Source organism: Propithecus coquereli, unplaced genomic scaffold (genome assembly GCF_000956105.1).
Source record: "Propithecus coquereli isolate 6110/MARCELLA unplaced genomic scaffold, Pcoq_1.0 Scaffold94, whole genome shotgun sequence".
Taxonomy (NCBI): domain Eukaryota; kingdom Metazoa; phylum Chordata; class Mammalia; order Primates; family Indriidae; genus Propithecus; species Propithecus coquereli.
In genome coordinates this window covers 4,990,816-5,012,119 of record NW_012155729.1, presented here as the reverse complement: position 1 = coordinate 5,012,119, position 21,304 = coordinate 4,990,816, and the positions used below count along the sequence as shown (strand labels likewise).

The following is a 21,304-nucleotide window of genomic DNA, read 5'->3' as shown; positions in this document are numbered from 1 at the left end:
ATATCTTGTAATTTTATGGTGAAAACTCTCAGGTTGTTAGATTATTGCTAGTAATTTGCATAGACCACCTGTGGAAAACTCTCTCCTCTGCAGTGTGCAGCTGCTGCTGTCTCCAATCAGTCTTTTAAATTTTAGTTTTTACTTATAGCCTGGCTTCCTAAGGGTCACCCCCTGTGTCTGAGTCAGCCAATGATTTGGGCAAAGCTTGTGCTGAAATACTTGCAGACTTCTGGAAGACTTCCAGCTTTTGCCAATCAATATGTGTGTATGGGATGGGGAATGCCTTTAGAGTTACAGCTAGTTCTTAATGCTCCCTTGGCCTTTAGTTTTCATTGTCTTTCTTGGCTTTCTCCCACACACTCACAGTTTTCCAGTGACCCAGGGATCTGCGAAGAGCTTACTTACTTCAGCCCTTCTATGCCTCTCTCATATCCAGGATCACCAGGTTCATTGCGAATTTTTCTCATTGTTCGCAATCGAATCTGCCACTTTTAGCTGGCAAAGCTACTAATTTTTGCTCCTAACCCCAAATCAAGTCAGTCCCCTCTGGTACCAAAGCTACTGATATTTATAGGCAGCGCCACTCTGGTTATACCTAATATACCTGATTATGGAACTGGGGGTATGGGAGTAGCCCCAGACTCCTACTGCTCCTACTCAGAGCTCTACCATTTTGTCAAGAATGAACGTTCTCAATTTGTTGTCTGCCTTTAGTTGATTCTGAGCTCCCAGAAGTGATTATAATTTTTTTCAGTTTTATGTTGCCAAACTCTTCATGCTGTTAGAAGACTCTACTCTCTTTTTCTTAAATGTATTTTATAATTTTCTAGTGGCTATTTTATTTTTTAATCTCATCAGTGGAATACACTTTTACATTTTTTCTTTATAATCATCATCTGCTTATTCCATATTAACAGAACCTAGAGCTGAGGTTCATGGCCCCTCTAGTTAGGCATTGCTGTGTCACTAATTTTCTGGCCAAAATGATGTGAGTAGAAGTAATGTATGGGACTCCTGGCTGTACCCACCCAGACACAGGACATCTTTTCCATCCATGGGGGCTTGGTAGTCATCCACCTGGGACCACACAAAGCAAAAAGATAGAGGGAATCTGAGAGCCCCCAGCTGAGAGGGAGAGAGAGAGAGAATATGTTTCATCTAATACTCCTGCTTCTTCCCTGTTTCCAACCAATCACCTGTTAAGCAGAATCATGTCCACATTGGTAGTTCTTCTCATCATTGTTTTCTCTTTTATATAATTACTAAGAACACAGTTTATAAATACATGATGCTCTTCTTTTAGCAGAATGAGACTCTCACCCAGAATTTAGATGTTTGGAGCCCCCTCCAGCCATCAGCGATGTATGTTATCTCATCATCTGGTGTAAGATTTTAATAAGGAAAGCATTATCCATTTTTTCTGCTCAGACAACCTGTAGTATAATTCCACAATATCATTTCTACTCACTGTTCCTTTTATGCTTAAACGTGTGCTCTCCAGTGTTTTTCTGGCATTAGACTTATGAGTCCCAGGCAGGATATATGTGTGATCACTTTCCTATTAGGATATTAAGATAGAATATATTTTTCCCATTAAGTAAATATTTGTACTTATTGCCAAAGAAAAACTTTATAATTCTTGGAATCTAAGAATCAGGGAGGCCTTGCAATTTATTTTGAGAGTAGAGAAAAAGAAGGTAATATTTATTGAATGATTACTTTTAATATGTATATATATACTTACATATGCACACATGTGCAAACACACACACTTTATCCTCAGAATAAGCCTCAGAGGGAGACGTCACTCTCTTACTATAAATGAGAACAGGTTCAGAGAGTCCAATTAATATTTGACTACAATCATACAACTACCAAAGTCCCTGAGCTGGGTTTCAAGCTCATGGCTCCCAAATAGATGGATCTAATGACAGTGTTATACTTCCGTTCCTTAAAAGAGAGTCTGGCATGTGCAAAGACCATTCTTGGCAATTTCGATGAATGAATGTGTGAACATTTCCCCAGAATTTTCCTTTGAGCACATGAAGGGTGGGTTCAAGTTACCTCATGCCCAGGGTTTAACAATATTTATTCTCAAAGTGGTGTTGAATCATATAAACGTTTATGTCTGTGAAAATTCTCATTTAAATAACAAAAAAGTGCTATCCATTTATGCTGTGAAGTTGGACAAAATTGTGGTCAGAGATGGTCACAGCAAGTAATCAACTTAAACATTTGAAAAGAGACTAAGTGTGTGATAATAGGAAATAGATATTTGGTCTCCAACCCCATGTCCTGGGGTCAAGATACAACTCCTAAAATCCTTAGACTCTCCAAAGTGATGTTTCTTTTGTAGCTGACGATTGGCTGATTGTTGGTAGCTCCTAGGGAGCTTCAGGATGGGGGCTGGTCAGCAGAAAAGTCAAGGCAGAATTAGAGGGTCAAGACTTCCAGCCTCACCTCCCAACCTCTGAGGAGAGGAGAGGGGCTGCAGGTTAAGCTGATCACCAATGGCCAGTGGTTTAATCAATCATGCCTACATAATGAAGCCTCCATAAAAAACCCAAAAGGGTGGGGTTTGGAAAGTTTCTAGATAGCTGAACACATGGAGATTCCTGGAGGGCACAGAAGCTCTGAGCCCCTTCTCCCATTCTTTGACCTATGCATTTCTTCATAGAAATATCTTCTATGATCTCCTTTATAAAAACCAGTAAATGTAAATATTTCCCTGAATTCTGTGAGCTGCTCTAGCAAATCAATCAAATCCAAAGAGTGGGTCATGGAAACCCCAACGTGAAGCTTGTTTGTCAGAAGTTCCAGGGGCCCAGACTTGTACGTGGTGTCTGAAGGCGGAGCAGTTTTGGGGATTGAGCCCTCAAACTGTGGAATCTGATGCTATCTCCAGGTGGATAGTATTGGAATTGAATTGGAGGGCACCTAGCTTGTGTCCACTGCAGAACTGATTGCTTGCCTATTGTGTGGGGAGAAATGCCACAGAAATTTAGTCACAGAACTCTTTTGTATTCATTGTCGTTGTGGTGTGAGAGCAGAAGAAACAGTTTGAGTTTTTTCCTAACATCATGTGTATGAAGAATTTTTGTTGCTAGTGCAATTTTCATGTAATGCAAATCATTTTCTACACCCTTTGACATGGGAGTGAAACATCTGTCTCTCTTTCAGTCATCCCCAAAGTATTTTGCTGTCTTAGAAAATTATCTGAAGGTCAGTTCTGACTGCTCTATCCCTAAAAATCTGTTGTATATCTGACAGCATGCAGAGTTTTAGACAAAATCACTAATGCTCACTAAAAAAATACTAAGTTACTGTGGATTGCAAGGCTCTTTGATAGTGTTATAAATGAGGGAGTTTATGAATCTTTGTGGTTCTACCAAGAACAACAGGATTTAAAACCCTAAACTAAAATCCACCGAAAGGATCAAATGCACTGTCAATGTTGAGCCAATGAAAGTGATCATATCAAATATGGAAAATCCCTGAATTAAAAAAATGTAAGGTGCTGTTCAGAAGTATTTTTTTTCATATATCATTTTGAGATTGTTAGTATTCTTGTCCTATATCTAAATAGGCATATGGACAATCACAGTTTTCATATAACAATACAAATTCCAAAGAAGAAAAAGACAAAAGGGGAACATTGAGAATGTATCTAGTTTGAGTATTTTTAAAAAATGATGTAAATATTATCTACCTTAGGATCAGGGACATTGTCCTTAGGAAGCCTATGAATAATATATGGAATTTTATATCAATATATTTCACATTCAGTGCTATGTAGAAAAAACAAACTGTTTTTCCTCTGCTTTCACACCAAATCAGCACAGAATACTTCTGTGACAGATGCCCCACGTATCAAGCATGCAATCAGTTCTGTAGTAGACACCACCTGAGTATTCTCTCATCCAGTTCAATTTCTGCAGTATCTACCTGGAGATAGCATCAGATCCCTCAGGGTGAGGCTCATTCTCCACTTCCAACCCCAATGGCAAGCTCGAGGTTATTTTGCCTGTACTTCTGACGCACCGGCTACAAATTGGAGTTCCCACGCCCTCCTTCTTGGGTTCTAGAGCAGCTCGCAGAACTCATGGAAACACTTATGTTTGTTAGTTTATTGTAAAGGATATTACAAAGGACACAGATGAAGAGACTCATAGGACAAGGCATGTGGGAAGGGCTACGGAGCTTCCCTGCCCTGCCCAGGCATGCCACCCTCTGGAAACCTCCACATGTTTGGCTGTCTGGAAGTTCTCTACTCCATCCTCTCAGGCTCTGCCTATCCAATGCAGACATCATTGGATAGGCATGATGGAAGCATAGACAACCATGCAGACATGTGATTGGACAAAAAGAATTTGATTTAACATTAGTAGACTGAATGGGGAAACCCAGAGAAGCCTGTCTGTTCAGATTCTTTTTGCATTCTCTGTGTAGCATTTCTTATTCCAGTGTATGGGGCAGAGCCCTTTCTGAAATGAGGGTCTTATGACCAACAATTCAATAAGGTAGGTCAGAGAATTTCTTTATGGCCAACTCCAAGACAGAAATGGAGGGTAAGATTAGAGTACATTTTTAGTTTCTATGGCGTGTCTTAGGTGGGAAAACTAAGCAGGTGAAAGGAGGACAGGAAAAGAGAGAGATTTTCTGCAGCCTGCTTCCGAGGCCTAAAGCACCCCAACATTATAAGAAAAGACTGTCTTTCATCCTTATCACTTTGAAGCTGCTCCAAAGCTGCTTCAGAAACCAAGGACAGAAGGCCAAATACTTTAACAAAAGGTATGCTTATTGTTTTAGTCACTTAGAAAATAATAAGGGCTATGGAAGTTATAAGCCAAGAACCATGGGCGAAAATACACACACACACACACACACACACACAGACACACACACACACACGTGTGAGCATGCACACACGTATACAAGTACTCTTGAAATCCTGTCTTAAAATGTTATTATTTAATTATATTATGTCTTTAAAATGGAGTGTACTGCTCATGAGTACTGATGAATTAGCAGTAGCTCTTAGTTGAAAGTCTTCGCCTGGTATGCAGGAATGGTTTTACCATTCAACGTTTCTCTACCCTGTTCTGTCCTCCACTACTCTATGTGGTTTGCATCAGCAGCCTCCCTTACCCTCTGACTTTTAATTAGTTGACTTCAGCTACTAGAAAGAACCTGCCAAACATCCAGAAAACAGGTCGAAGGGAAGTCAAAACATTTATTTTCCCACTCTGTGTCTCAATGTAAGAGTAGCCTTGAGCTAGCCATATCCCTCCATGAGTGGTCATAACTCCTTTCGGGTTATGGTCTTCATCGAGCCCTGAGCTTTGTTCCCCTTTAGTCTAGAGATAGTGTGCAGAGAAGATTTAACCTAGAAGGCCTGACTGCTTACTTTTGGAAAGGCCTGCTTATAAAGTTAGCCTTTGGCTTGCATCTGGGAACTTGGATTTCCTGAGGCTCCTTGCCATGTCCAGAACTGATAAGAGTGGATCACTGTATGTAAACTTTTGTACGAACTATATGGTTTATGTATAACACCTGCTTTTCCTCTGCGAGTCTGGAATTTGAGTACATGCCAGACAGAGGCTGCCTATATGAACAGCCCCCGATAAAAACCTTGGGCACTGAGTTTCTAATGACTTTCCCTGATTGGCAACACTTCATGAACATTTTAACAATGCGTTTCTGGGGGGATTAAGCATGTTCTGTGAGACTCTACTGGAAAAGGATTCTTGGAAGCTTGTGCCTGGTTTCCCCTGGACTTCACCAACATTCCTTTTCCCTTTGTTGATGAATTCTGTAAGCTTTTGATGTAATAAATCTTAGCTATAAGTAGGACTGTATGATGAGTCCTGTCAGTCTTCCTAATAAACCATTGAATAATAAACCAGGGTGCAAGGTGGTCTCAAGGACACCTGACATAAATAGTAGAAGAACTTTGCTGTTTCCATACTCCGTGCACCATTTTCCCCACCCCTTTGAAAATAGTTTCTTTATTAAGCTCTTCCCATACTTTCTTCTTTCTCCTAAGACCCTGAATAAGTTACTCAGTGACTGTAGGTATTATATATTTCAAAGTAGTTAAAAGAGAACTTGGAATGTTCCCAACATATAGAAATGATAAATACTCAAGGCCATAGATACCTCAAATACTATGACTTGATCATTACATGTTTTATGCATGCAACAAAATGTCATATGTACCCCATGAATATGTAAAATATTATGTATCAATAAAAAATTTAAAAATTGATAATTATTTGATGGATTCATTTCTGTACATGATTTTAAAATATTTCTTGACAAAAAGATTAAGGGTTTACAAAATAAGATAACACAGCAACTTGTACCCTTGAAATCTTATTTGATGAGAATGTTACGCTTCTCTAAAGGGTTGGAGGATTATACATCTTGTTTAAACCAGGAGGGGTAAATAAACTGGTAGTTGATTGTCCTTAAGAAATATTTAGGTATTTTTTTTTCCTTTACCTTTGTATATTCTGGGGGAAATAAAAGAAAGCTTACTCTCAAAAATAAGAAGACTAAGGAAAATTTACAGTGACAGAAAACAATGTTTTCATGGTATATATTTATATTATAAAAAATGTCATAAAGTAGTTAGATGAATGTTCTTATATGCCTGATAAGTAATTATACTACATCTTAAAAATACTTCTAACAGGTGTTGGTGTATTTTCATAGTATATTCAAATTGTTTCTTGATAATATTTAAATATTTTAACATCCATAGCTATTTATATCACCAAATATTCTTTCTTTTACACTGTGCTCTGTGAAGCAAGATAAGGCATTGTGCTTAATGGAATGGAAAACTTCCTCTTAAAAATCCAAAAATTATGCTACTTAAATTTTAAGTTTCAATGGAACTTATGTCAAATCTTAAATTAATTAAGTAGAAAATAAATGTTATGCATCCTTGGATGGTTTCTTAAAAAAAAAAGGCAAAGAAAGAAATGCTTAATGTAAACTATTGTGGTTTCTTCCCCCATCTATATTTATGTCAGCTGCTTTGACCTACAGATTTGTTTTATGCTTATAGGTAAAAAGCTTTGTTTTAGAGAACTCATGATGCATGTCCCTTGTTTATTAATGTCTTGGTAAACCACATGTCTTCTTGATAAAGTAATCCTGAATCAGAAAGACCTCTTTGCTGGATATCTTACTTCAGTTTACTTGTGTGTTTATTGATTGTTTTTACTAATAAATGCTCTCTCCATTGTAATTTAGCTCCATCCCAGCAACCTCCACCCAGAGGACAAGTTCAAAGTTCTTCTGCTATCAGTCTCTTCTGGAGTCCACCTGATTCTCCAAATGCCCACTGGCTTGCTTACAGTTTACTCAGGGATGGTTTTGAAATCTACACAACTGAAGATCAATATCCATACAGTGAGTTTAAGGGTTTGGCAATAAAAAGATAATATTCTGAGAAATGCTACTTTAGTTAAGTTCTTTGACATTGATGATAAATGCTGTTATGGTTTCCTCTTTCTAGCAGAGTGTTTCCAGCAGAGAGAGAATTACAAATCTCACTAGTAATCAAAGAAATGCAATACAAATGAGATGTGTATTATTTGATAAACACTAATGCTTATCAAATTCCCAAAGATGAAAAAAAAATGACCCCATGCAGCATTGGTGAGGATGTAGGGAAGCTGGAACATTCATAAACTTCTGGGGTATCTGTGTGAGTTCACTGATGTAACTTCATGTCCAAAAAATTGTTAAAATGTATGAAAAACCCTTTTTGCATACTATTTGACTAAGCAAACCTACTCCAGGAAGTTTATCTCAAGTGAATTACGACTGTAAATGGACTCAAAATCACAAAAGCTATCCATACCTATATATACCACTTGTACTATTAAAACATTGAAAATGATTCAGATGTTCAACAGTTCTTCAGTAAATCATAATATATGGCATAAAAGAATCTTCATACATTGTTAAATAAATTGGAGGCTATGTTAGCCTATAAAATGATATCTTAATTCAAATATGAATGAAAGGAAAATGTTCACGACATATTGTTTAAGGTAACTGAAAGATATTAAAATAATCTGAATTATAATATTTTAATTTAAAAATACTGGAAGACATAACAAATGAATCTATAATTTTTTTCTGGTTGAAAATATTACAAATGTTTACCAAATATTTCTATTATAATAGATTCAACTTTTAAAATTCTCAGGCTAAACAAGGAACTTTTAACCTAGAAGTAAAATACCAAGCAAATAGTGTAATTTTATGCATACATTGCTATTTCCACAGAGACAGACACAGCAACATGAACTTAAATTAAAAGACTATGAAGAAGCCATGAAGGCTATGTTTGCATCTGTACATTTATGAAGATTTTATAGGAGCTTGCAGAAATCAAACTATTGGGATCCATTTCTTTAAAAAAAAAATTTACTCAGATGTTTTAGATACAGTTTCCCTAAAGACAGGATAAAGAAATAGGAATTTTTACATTCTTCCGGCTCTGTCTTCTCTGATTTTGCTTCTAGTCATGTTTGGCTATAAGCTAGTTTAAGAAACTAGTTTAAGACACATTGGAACAGTAATTCCAATTCAACTTTCTATTTTGTTGTCTTTGTTTAATACCCAATTTTTCCAATTCTACTTTAACATGCGTAATTAGTAAGCAAAGTGTGTAAAGCTATATCAAAACACCGAAATTCCATAACCTTTCTAGAACAGAGGGAGGATGCCTTTTAACATATTGATTGACTTTAAAACTCCTGCATTGTACACAGTTTTATTTGGTATATATTATACTGAGTAACATTTTGCACCTAATTCCGCATGGTTTGCATCTAGCTTATCATGTCCACCACTTTCTCGTAACTGCAAATGTCTCTTCAGTATTCCAAGTCTTCTTTGAAGTTAATGGAAACTCTGAACTTCATGATGCAGATTGCAAAGGGAAATGAACATCTGTCTACATCTGCCATGTTGGCAAAGCATTATAAAAACCTGCTACTAGAATGTTTATTTTCTTCCAAATATCAGCATGATCCAGGTGTCCTGAAACTTAAACTTTTGTGATAGAGGAAGAAAGGAGTTATAAAAATATTGAAAATGATTTTGAAGATGACAGTACCACTGGTTGAATTATTTCTGAAGTTGAGAATTAGGGTCACCCTATTTTCCATATGGCTTAATGTTCGATAGGAAAATTAAACTTAAAACTATCAATGGCATTATTCAATCTGGAGGCATGTTTTCTATAGTATAGTAACATTATGATTTATTTTATAGAACCTTACATATCGGTATAACACTCTGGCTCTTTTTCATGATTGCACTAACATGAAATCCAAATAACAGTTTCTTACATAATAAATGTGTATTCATTCACTAATCAGACATTTATATAATCCTATTAAACAAGGTATTATTTCCTGAAACCTTATTTTTCATTAAAAAATGCCACTTCTGGCATTTCTTGACAATCACTATAATTAATGATGTGAAAATTATCTGCATGATGGCATTTGAACAGTAAGAACAATTGGTTAGCACTGTCAGAACTTCATATCATTCTAATAATACCTTCATGTTTATTACTCTATTTCCAGTGCATGGCTAGCATGTATAATACAAAAAGGAAACACTATTTATGTGCAGCTGAATGAACACAAATCTTTGGGTTAAATAAAGGCATTAGGAATTATAGGTGGAGAATCACTGAACTTTTCAAAGAAAATTAATAGTGTTGTCTTCCAAGCAAGTTTGATCATTTGGTTGAGACCATTATAGAATTCTTTGTTAGAGTGGAAACTTTTCCTAGCTGACCTAGTGTACTATGGGATTCTCTAGGACAATATTTTCATCATAGGATCATGATCTACTGGTGTACCATCTTTAAAGCTTTCAAACTATTTGTTTTTAATAATAGCACACTAATAATGGTGGAATAGTTTTAAAGTTTCTGAATAATTAACTTTTTAAAAATAGGATACAGCCAGGCATGGTGACTCATGCCTGTAATCCTAGCACTCTGGGAGCCCAAGGTAGGATCACTTGAGGCCAGGAGTTTGAGACTAGCCTGAGCAACACAGTGAGACCCTGTCTCTACAAAAAATAGAAAGCTTAGTCAGGTGTGCTGGCATGAGCTGGTAGTCCCAGCTATTCAGGAGGCTGAGCCAGGAAAATCACTTGAGCCCAGGAGTTTGAGGTTGCAGTGAGCTATGATGACACCACTGCATTCTAGCCCAGGCAACAGAGTGAGACAGTGTCTCTAAATAAATGAATAAATAAATAAAATAATAGGGTATATTTTTATGCTTTACTTAAGGTATGAAAATTTAAGATATATTCAGTGGTTTTCTTAAATAATATTTCACTTATTTGCATCCTGATATGTTTTCAGAAATAGAGGAGAAAAGTATAGAGGTCAAGTTAACACTTTGGGAATTGTACATAATCAGCACCTAATATTATCCCTACTGTAGCCTCAATTTGTGTTGCTCATAGGTATCTTAGGTATCATGGGTGTGAAGAGAACAGTTATAGGAGGAAATAGCACTGTTTTGTTAGTGTTGCAATTTTAGGAGTGGTCAGTAAATCATATTGTTTTTTTTTTTCCTGTGTAAGTTTTGATGAAAAGGAGTATTAGATACAATAGGCAGATGGAATTTAAAAATAAAAATCATCTTCATTACTGATGAAAGCCAGATTAGAGAATACATGCTCTTTCCTGCAGAGAGACAGATTAGAAGAGAGAAAAATCAATGGGCTGATCTGAGCATGCTTTGCTCTCCCCTCCCACGCTGCCCTCGCCCAAATTCACAGATGAATTGTTTCTCCTTTGGGATGCCATGAGTGGGGAGATAGCCTTTAAATGTCCCTCTAGAGAAATCCTGTCACAGGGAAACTAGAGTATGATTTTTTCTACACGTAACAATTGCTTATATCACTTAGAGACATTGACATACTTTTAGAGTTTTATTTATTTAATTTATTCCAAAATATTAGTGGGGGTACAAATGTTTTTGTTACATGGATGGCTTGTATGATGATTAAATCAGGGCTTTTGGTATGCTCGTCACTTGAATAACGCTCAGTGTCCCAAGTAGATAAGTTTTTACCCCTCACTCCTTACCTGCTTCCCCACTTCTTGCTTTCCAATGTCCTTTACATCTCTTTGTGCCCATGTGTGCCCACCATTTAGCTCCCAATTCTTAGAGAGTTACACGTGGTGTTTGTTTTTCCATTCCTGAAATGCTTCATGTAGGATAATGGTCTCCAGTTTCATCCAAGTTGCTGGAAAAGACATTATTCCATTCCTTTTTATGGCTCAGTAGTACTCCATAGTATATAAATATACACACATACATATCACAGTTTCTTTATCCACTCATGAATTGATGGGCAAGTACTTAGGTCAATTCCACATTTTGAAATTGTGAATTTTGCTGCAGTAAGCATTTGAGTGCAGGTGACTTTTTGATAAAATGACTTTTCCTCAGGGTAGGTACCTAGTACTGGATTAAATGGTAAGTCTACATTCATTTCTTTGAGGAATCTTCATGCTGTTTTCCATAGAGGTTGTACTAATTTGTAGTCTCACCAACAGTGTATAAATGTTCCTTGCTCTCTGCATCCATACCAGCATCTATTGTTTTTTTGAGTTTTTAGTAATGGCCATTCTGACAGGGGTAAGGTGGTGTCTCATTATAGTTTTAATTTTCATTTCCCTGATGATTAGTGATGTTGAGTATTTTTTCATATGTTTACTGGCCATATGTCTATATTTTTTGAAAAACTTCTCCTGTTTTTTGCCCACTTTTTAATGGGGTTGTTTCTTTTTTTCTAACAGATTTATTCGAGTTCTTTGTAGATTCTAGATATTAGCCCTTTATCGGATGTATAGGTTGTGAATATTTTCTACCATTCTGTAAGTTATCTATTTACTATGCTGATCACTTCCTTAGCTGTACAAATCTTTTTAATTTAATTATGCCCCATTTATTTAGTTGTGTTATTGCTGCGTTTGCCTATGGGCTCTTAGTCATAAATTTTTTAACTAGGGCAATGTCTAGAAGAGTTTTTCCTATGTTTTGTTCTAGAATTTGTATGGTTTCAGATCTTACATTTAAGTCTTATCCATCTTGAATTAATTTTTGTATATGGCAAGAAATAGTGGTCTTGTTTCTTTCTTCTTCATGTGGCTATCCAGTTTTCCCAGCACCATTTATTGAATACGGCTTCCTTTCCCCAGTGTAGGTTGTCGAAGGTGAGTTGGTTGTTGGTAGATGGTTTTATTTCCGGGTTTTCTTTCTGTTCCATTGATCTGTGTCTCTACTTTTATACCAGTACTGTGCTGTTTTGGTTACTACAGCCTTATAGAATTATTTGGCTTCAGGTAATGTGATGCCTTCAGATTTGTTTTTTGTGCTTAAGATTCCTTTGGCTATTTGGGCTCTTTCTTGGTTCGAAATGAAGTTTAGGATTATTTTTTCTAGGTTTGTGAAATAAGACATTGGTATTTTGATGGGGATTGTGTTGAATCTGTAAATCACTTTGGGCAGTATGGATATTTTAATAATGTTGATTCTACCAATCCATGAGCATGGGATGTTTTTCTCACTTGTTTGTATCATCTACGATTTATTTCATCAGTGTTTTGCAGTTCTCCTTGTAGAGATTGTTCACCTCATTGGTTAAGTATATTCCTAGGTATTTTATTTTCTTTGTAGCTATTGTGAATGGCATTCTCATGACATCAATTTCTGATGCATGAAGCTGGTGAACACGTATTCACTCTCAGGTTGGTCAGGTCCTTGTGAACATTCTGCTATTTTAATGCTCCCTAGGGTATTGATTTTGCTGGGAATTTTCTGAGATTTTTTTTTCCTATGTCCGACATCTAACTTTTGGTCCTCTTAAAGGTTGGGGAGTCTGTCACCATGTCCCAGCCATAGAAGTTCCCTTAGTATAGGCCTACTGTCTCTCAATACAGCATCCTCAGCATTCAAGAAACGAAGAAACCCTGTGGAATAAGATCAGAGCCTGAATGCTCCACTATTCTACTGTAAGCATGTTAATATGCTGGGACATTCATGTTGATTTGGGTGACCCTGCATAATAGAACCCTCCTCTCTCCTACCACATACACACAGTCCCATGAGGGAGCAGGCAGCAGCCACTCTGGCATTTGTATGTTTTATGATCCTACAGTGTATTTGCTGTCCCTTTAGAGAATGAGAAGTTTCCAGCACATGCCCGATTATGTCCACTCCCTGTCTTTTTTTTTTTAACCTCCGCTTTCTCTACCTTCTTATCTCTGCCCTTACAATCCTGCTTATCTAGAACGTCTCTTGTGTATATTCCCCATTGCTCATAACAAATGTCTCAAAAAGTTAGCAGCTTAAAAATATGAACATTTATATTTTCATACAGTTTTTATAGGTCAGAAAATCAGGAAAGGTTTCAGTGATGTTGGCCAGGTAACAGATTGGGCCATGGGTGGTAGTTTGCTTACCCTTAGTTTAGTGCATTCGCATTTAACAAGTAAACCAATTCCACAGAGGAAACATAGTTATTGCTGTTTTAGAGAGTTGCAAAAACTTTCTCTTAAACTTTCTATCCAAAGGATACTATAAAGAACAAAACAAGAACTAAAACAAACTTCTAAATATTATTTATTAAAATGGCACTTTTCTTATGTTATACCAAATAATAAAAGTAATGAATATTTGCTTTATTTAAATTTTAAAAATATTAAACATAATCTGATTCTAAAGAATAGATTGGTATAGTTTATATACTTAAATAATACAATTGGAAAGTAGTTAAAAATGATTCTTTACCAATTTGTAGAATGTAACTATTATCTTTTATTTCTTTTCATTTCAGGTATTCAACACTTCTTAGACACTGACCTGTCTCCATATACCTCGTATTCCTATTACATCAAGACCACCAATGTGCATGGTTCAACAAGGAGTGTAGCTGTCACTTACAGGACAAAACCAGGGGTCCCAGAGGGAAACTTGACCTTGAGTTATATCATTCCTATCAGCTCAGACTCTGTGACACTTACCTGGACTGCACTTTCAAATCATTCTGGTCCTATAGAGAAATATATTTTGTCCTGTGTTCCTCTGGCTGGCAGTCAGCCCTGTGTTCCCTACGAAGGTCGTGAAACCTCAGCTACCATCTGGAATCTGGTTCCATTCACCAAGTACTATTTTTCTGTACAGGCGTGTACTAGTGGGGGTTGTTTACATAGCTCGCCTATTGCAGTGACCACAGCCCAGGCCCCTCCCCGAAGGCTGAGTCCACCTGAGGTACAGAAAATCAGCGCTACAGAACTTCATGTGGAATGGTCCCCACCAATGGAGCCAAATGGTAAGAATTCAAGGCCTAGATTTCCCCTCTTGGGTAAGACGTGAATGAGAATCGAGACATTTGGATTTGTGCAATAAGAGTCTGGCTATTGTATTCATTTTTATAACTGTATAATATAATAATTGAGAAACATTTTCTAAAGATATAAGATACTGTTTGTCCTGGTTAGTGAAACAAGTATATTTCCTCTAATCTAATAACAAATTCCATTCAATTAAATTGTTCCTTGAAAGGCTAATATTATCTTTGCTCTTAATGACATCTGCCATAACACAAATGATGTTTATAATTTGAAACTCACTTGTGAAATGCATTATATTTGACTGTGTCACAAGTTAGGGCACCCATAAGCAGTAAATTTTCTCTTTTAAGCAAGAAAAAGATATAAAATAATACAAAAAAATGTATATAGGCTAGCTGACTCCATTAAGTTAATTTTTGTGTTCATACAATTGAACCCTTGGTTATACAGGCCAGACACACATTCATAGATTTTTAATAATTTATATCAAGTACATATTATAACAAAACCTTTCCTTAGATTTTTAAGTTATGTGGTAAAACTGGATAGAAACTAACTATATTATCTGTACAGACAAGGCTTCTGTTAAATAGAGAATTAAATTCGAATCCTGAAATTTTAAAACATACAAATTGGAGGTACAAGAATCAGATTCCCAAAAGGAACTAGCTATTCTTGATAGAAATTATGACCATTTATCATAGAAAAGATTGAATTTACTTGTGATAAATTATAATTATTTCATCTCTATACACTGCCCCTTTTGGTTTGTTTTTCTCATGAATATACCTTTAATAGTATTTCATACATTCATTTATCCATCAGTTTGTTGTCTTTTATAAGAACCTATCATCTAGATAACTAAATTACTGCATCAGGATTACTGAAAAAAATTGACCAGTAATCTAGTTAGAAGAATAACAAAAATCCAGCACTCTAACTGACCTGTTCTCCTGCTACCCCCAAAATAGCCTCTTTGTCTGGTAAGTCACCTTGGTTCACTGTTTAACTTCTCCAGGAATAATTATAAGATATGAACTATACATGAAGAGATTGAGATCTACTGAAGAAACCATTTCTGAAGAAAGTCGAGTTTTTCAGAGCAGTGGCTGGCTCAGTCCTCACCCGTTTGCAGAATCAGCCAATGAAAATGCATTAAAACCACCTCAAACAGCTACAACCATCACTGGCTTGGAACCATACACCAAGTATGAATTTAGAGTCTTAGCTGTGAATATGGCCGGCAGTGTGTCTTCTGCCTGGATCTCAGAAAGAACAGGGGAATCAGGTAAAGATCAGTGCTTTGAGTTCTACTTTTAAAAGTAGAATGAATGAAAGTGCCGCTTCAAATTAAAGTCAACAGTGCTAAAGTACATTTTAAAAAGCAAAGATATAAACTTCCATAGGCCAAGGAAAATGTTAATGTATGGGTTGGTTACATAAAGAACTCAAGGTCATAAAGTACTTGAAGTAAGTTTTAGGGGAAAAAAGTAAATGCTTTAGTTATTAATTCATGGGTGAAAATGGCTTAACTATATAGTCTTTTGGGAATGTTTGTCAAAAATAGCAGTTGGTTTCCAGGCCTGAAGTGGGATGGCCACATGTCTGTCTTGCTCCATATTCAGTATAATTTATGTTCAGTGAAGGATGGAACCAATTTCACAAATCTGTGGTTTTTTTTTTAAATGTATCTTTCCAAACCAAATAGTTTGGGTGCTAGATTATATATAATGACAGAATCCTGGGCATCAAAATCTATAATTCACAAGTGTGCTTATAGGCAGTTGGCTTTGTGATAAGGAAGGAAAGCAAAGTTTTAAATTTTCTTAAGGTATCTTCATTCAGGCAAATGAGATGTTTTTAATCTTCCACCTTATTCTTTATAAACACTTCACTTCAAATTTCATGAGCCTTGAAAAAATATGCTTTTGTTTGTTATGCTTTGAATCCATAGCTATCCGAAGAAATCCAAGTCCTGATCGAAATTTGATCTATTACGAGTGTGGAGGATGAGGGTAGCTTTAGGTTGATGTCCAAGGGAATCATTTCATGAATAAAATGTGCATAGTGCTTGAGCATCTCTTAATGACTACCAGCCATCTTGGACAAATAATAGTGCCATGATAGCACAAGTGATGAGGCATGGCATTGTGGAAGGGGACAATCAAGGTCAAAAATGAAAAGTAATGAGTGAAACTGCAGTACTGGACTCTCATAATCTTATGGGTCACTGGCTAATGAAAGTGCGATGAGTTCCTTTGATAATACACCTTTGGTTAGCACATTTAAAATCCATATTAAGATCTCAAGGATGGCGGGGGGAAATGTCTGTGTGTGTGTGTGTACCCTGAACATTTTAATAGAGATTTATGGAAAACTTTGAGAATTTATTTGGGGTTATTTAGGATGTTTCAGATTTACCTCTTTCTGAAGAATAATATTCTCCCAGCTGCATTGGGTTGGCTCAGTGAAATATTTCCTTACCTGAGAAACCCAGTACATCACTATGTATGGTTCTAAATTCTGTGGACTGAGACATATTCTATTTCTTTGACTTCTTTCAAATACTCATAAGACCTGTAGTTTCCTACCCAATCATCCACTAGTTATGTTTATGAACACAAGAAAATTCATATAAGATTTTTGTTTTGTAAATGGAAACTATCTTAGCTGGTAATATGAAGAGGAGAACATACATGCGGATAACATTTTAAAAAGTGAATACCTTTTATATACACCAGTATATTCTTTGATTTTTTTTTTCAAATCAGAATATTTTATAAGGTACGGGGCATATCAGAAACTACAATAAATGTGTGATTTCAGTTTAAAAACTTACAGGGACAGCACTCATTGATTTGATGATGTTGTTATTGTTGTCGTTGATAGCACCTGTCTTCATGACCCCGCCATCCGTCCTTCCCCTCTCATCGTACTCTCTTAATGTCTCCTGGGAGAAGCCAGCAGATAATGTTACAAGAGGAAAAGTTTTGAGATATAACATCAATATGATTTCTGAACAATCACCTCAAAAATCTATTCCAGTGGTGTTCTCACAGGTATTGTTATTTTTAACTAATGTTCTTTCAGAATTGACGTATGGCTTCATTTTGACATTTTTCGAGTTTGCAGAATTCTGTGACAGAATTCTCTCTATTCATTCATTAAATGGGGCATTTCGTTTCTTAATATAACACTGTGTATGAGGCTCTCTCTATGTATATATATCACTTCTTTTTTCTTATACGAATACATATTGAAACAAAGGTGGTATAATTTGTTTCATAAAACCTGCTTTTTCTGCTTATCATATGTCCTTAAATATTTTGCAAGAAGTTGACTTTAAGTAGCTGTGTATTATCCTGTCTTTTAGACACACAATGATGTATTTAACCGATCTGGAGTTAGTTAATATTTATATCACATTAATTCTTTTATAATAATCTTAACATTGATAAAAATCTCTTAACATGTACGTTTTGTGTATATTTCTATTTTCTTAGAAAAAAATCTGAAGAACGAAATTTATCATGGCTCATAACAAAAGTTATGAATATGTTCAAGGTTTTGGGTGTATAATTACATACTGCTTTCTGGTAATTCATACTGCAGCAGGCAGTAATGAGAATAAGAATCATGGCTAACAAATACTGAGACTTTGCTGTGCCCATGGACTAAATCATTTATGTACATAACGATCCCAGAGGATGAGAAGCTCTTGTTCTCTCCAGTTTACACTTGTGGCTGATATGCCTTTTACTGCTTTTTCCCAGCATGGGGGTGGTCAGTGACAGAGGCTGGCAGCTATTGACTGAACAAGTCATTGTGTGTACCTGGGTGTTTAGTGCCTCTTCTGAGAGAGATGCTCTTTGGCGGGCATTAACATAAGACAAAAAGATCTTTACATTTTATGCCTCCTCCCATAGATCGAGCCACATCCTTCTTTCATAGTCTTCCTGGTTCCTGATCTTTCAATCTTCCTTCTTTTGTGCCCATGACCAATACATCCAAGCCACTTACTTCCCTATCGTCCAGGTATATTTTATCTTGAGACACTTCTCTTTCCACACAAAATGGATGACCACGTGCACTGCCTGAAGCCCTGCCCATGGAGAGGATTTCTTCTCAGTGCTGTTTTTTGGGACTAGCCCTGAGAAGGGTTACAGAGCATCAGCCACCCATTTTTCACTTGTGAGCACATACTAAGAACTAAACTCTGCTTTTCCCCCATTCTTTCAGCCCTTGAGGGACCTCCCGTGGGCCATGGGTATGAGACACCAGTGTACAAATGGTGGATGACATGGGCGTCTGGACCACCTGCTTGTACTACATGTTGTGGCTTTTGGCTCTGCTTATACCCAACCCCAGATACCCACTTTATTTTATAATAAATTTCTGTTGGGCCCACTAGAGCTTGCTGTGGGCTGTCAGTACTGTACCTGTGACCTCTGATGAGGTCCTCATTGCCAGCCTGCTCGTGGATGACCCAGATCCAAAATATCATTTTAGAGTCTCTTTCATAGGGCCACTCCTGGTAGCACTATCTTAGGTTAGATTCCTGGGGAAATAGACTCTCTTGGCAGAAGACTTGAGTGAAGGAGGTTTATTGGGAAGTGCTTTCAGAAACAGTGTGCATAAAGTGGTAAGGGATGTGGGATTGAGGAGAATAAGAAGCCAAACTGTGGTGCAATAATAAAAAAGGCCTCTGCTGATCCTGTGGGTAGTTCTAGAGCTGAAATGACCCTCTCAGGTTGTCCTATATTAAGAGGCCAGACCTTTGTACCCTAGTGTATTCATTTCCTAGGGTTACTATAACAAGTTATCATAAACTGAGTGGCTTAAAATAACAAAAATTGAGGTGTCGGCGGGGCTATGCTCCTTGCATAAGCTCTAGTAGACCATCATTTCCTGCCTCGTATAGCTTCCCATGGCTGCTGATATTCCTTGGCTTGTGGCAATATAACACCAATCTCTGCCTCTGTTTTCACATGGCCTTATCTGCGTCTTTGTCTCCTCTCTGTCTGTATGTCTCATTTCTCTTCTAAATACACCAGTCATTGGATTTAAGGCTAACCCTAAATCCAGGATGACTCAACTAATTCCATCTACAAAGACACTATTTCCAAATAAGGTTTCATTCTGAGGTTCTGGGTAGACAATTTTTGGGAGACACTATTCAATCCACTACTAATAGGTTTGTCATTTTTTTCTAAGTATTTTTAGTGGACAGAACTCAAATACAACACAAAATTTTATTTTGCATACTAGACTGAGAATAAGAGCCAATAAATAATTTATAATTCCTTGTACTTTTCCATTAATGTGGATATGTGTTGACTTACTCGCAACTATCTTGTGATAAAAAGATACCTAGTATAAAATATGCCTTTCAACTGAAACAATTTAGTCTACCAATCTAGTAAATTATAGGATTTAAGGTAAATTTACAGTTATAATTGTAGTTTGATCTTGTCATGTTTTATGCTGTATTTATCCTTGAAGTTTTGTTTTGTTGTTCTTTTTACTATTCTTTCGCTTTATAAACTATTCTTTCCTTGTGAAACATGATTTCAATTCAACTATTACTTGCATATAGTAGATATTCTATTCCAAGAAACAAAAACATGGGAAAATAACATAGTTTGTAAAAATATAGTTTTAGAAGTCTACTTGTTTATTTGTATCCCACTTCTCCCAGTTATTAGCCATAGCATACTTCTCTGTGCTTCAGATTTTACTCATCTGTGAAATGGGAAAACAATTTCTGCTTACCTATGTGGCTTATGTGGAACTTAAAGAGCTTAATAAATACTGACACCATTATTATTGGTGATTATTATTAATGGGATAGGACCACATTACACATTATAAACTGGCAATCATTCAGTGGGGCAGGAAAATTAATCTTTTTTTGTTGTTGTTGTTACTTAAAAGGCCTTTCATTGTGGCTGAATTGACATAAGGATATAGATATGTCATTTTATTCTCTTTTTTGCACTCTGTCTCCACCACAAATAGCTATTTTCCTAATCATATGTTCAAGGAAGTGAAATTAAAAGTCAAAGTCAAATTTTTCGCCTTCTAAATAATTAAATTTATATCCAAACTGACCTGAGTGTATCTTGATATAATCGTAGTAAATAAATAGCCAAAATTCTTAAGGAAAGTCCACTGTAAAAATAACTGTTAAGGATTCTTTGCCTAAGAATATGACAGGAAAAATATACAGAATTGGTGTCAATATCAGTGTAGGATTTCAAGCTTTTTCCTATCCCTTCAAAGATTTATTTCATGGAAAACTTTGAATTAGATAAATCTTATAAGACATATAAATCGACTATGTACATGAAAAGACAAAGGTATCTGAGTGATAATTTTATGTGCTCCAAGGAATGGGGCAAATAATGTCTTTTTAAAATCATGTAATTTATAAAAACTATAGAGAATTAAAAGCCCATCAAAATTAATATTAGTTTAGATTTTCTATTTTTCACATTTCATGTGTTCTTGCTACAAAGAATAATTTGTTTAAAAATGTATTCAACTTAAATTAAGTAAGATGTATCTTAATGTATTTTATCCTAAAAACAATTTCATTTTCTAAAAATTTACATTTAATTCCACCAAAATTATTCTAAATAGGATGAATTTTATCATAATATTAAGTAAATTTAACTCATTTCTAAGTTTTATTTTGTTTAGGAAATTTTAAATCACATGCAAGGCTGGGTGCGGTGGCTCACGCCTGTAATCCTAGCACTCTGAGAAGCTGAGGCGGGTGGATCGCTCAAGGTCAGGTGTTCGAGACCAGCCTGGGCAAGAGCGAGACCCCGTCTCTACTAAAAAAAAAAAAAAATAGAAAGAAATGATCTGGACAACTAAAAA

At 36.1% G+C, this 21,304-nt stretch overlaps 1 protein-coding gene across 1 annotated transcript in view; it reads left to right on the top strand.

Annotated features, from left to right (window-relative positions):
• The window catches only part of LOC105826911 (usherin-like), a 203,377-nt gene that overhangs the window by 164,776 nt on the left and 17,297 nt on the right, over positions 1-21,304 (top strand). Inside the window, exons 16-19 of the mRNA XM_012664921.1 lie at positions 7,264-7,422; positions 13,903-14,397; positions 15,438-15,707; positions 17,309-17,478. Of these exons, the coding sequence (XP_012520375.1) occupies positions 7,264-7,422; positions 13,903-14,397; positions 15,438-15,707; positions 17,309-17,478 (1,094 nt within the window). The remainder of the gene's footprint in view (positions 1-7,263; positions 7,423-13,902; positions 14,398-15,437; positions 15,708-17,308; positions 17,479-21,304) is intronic.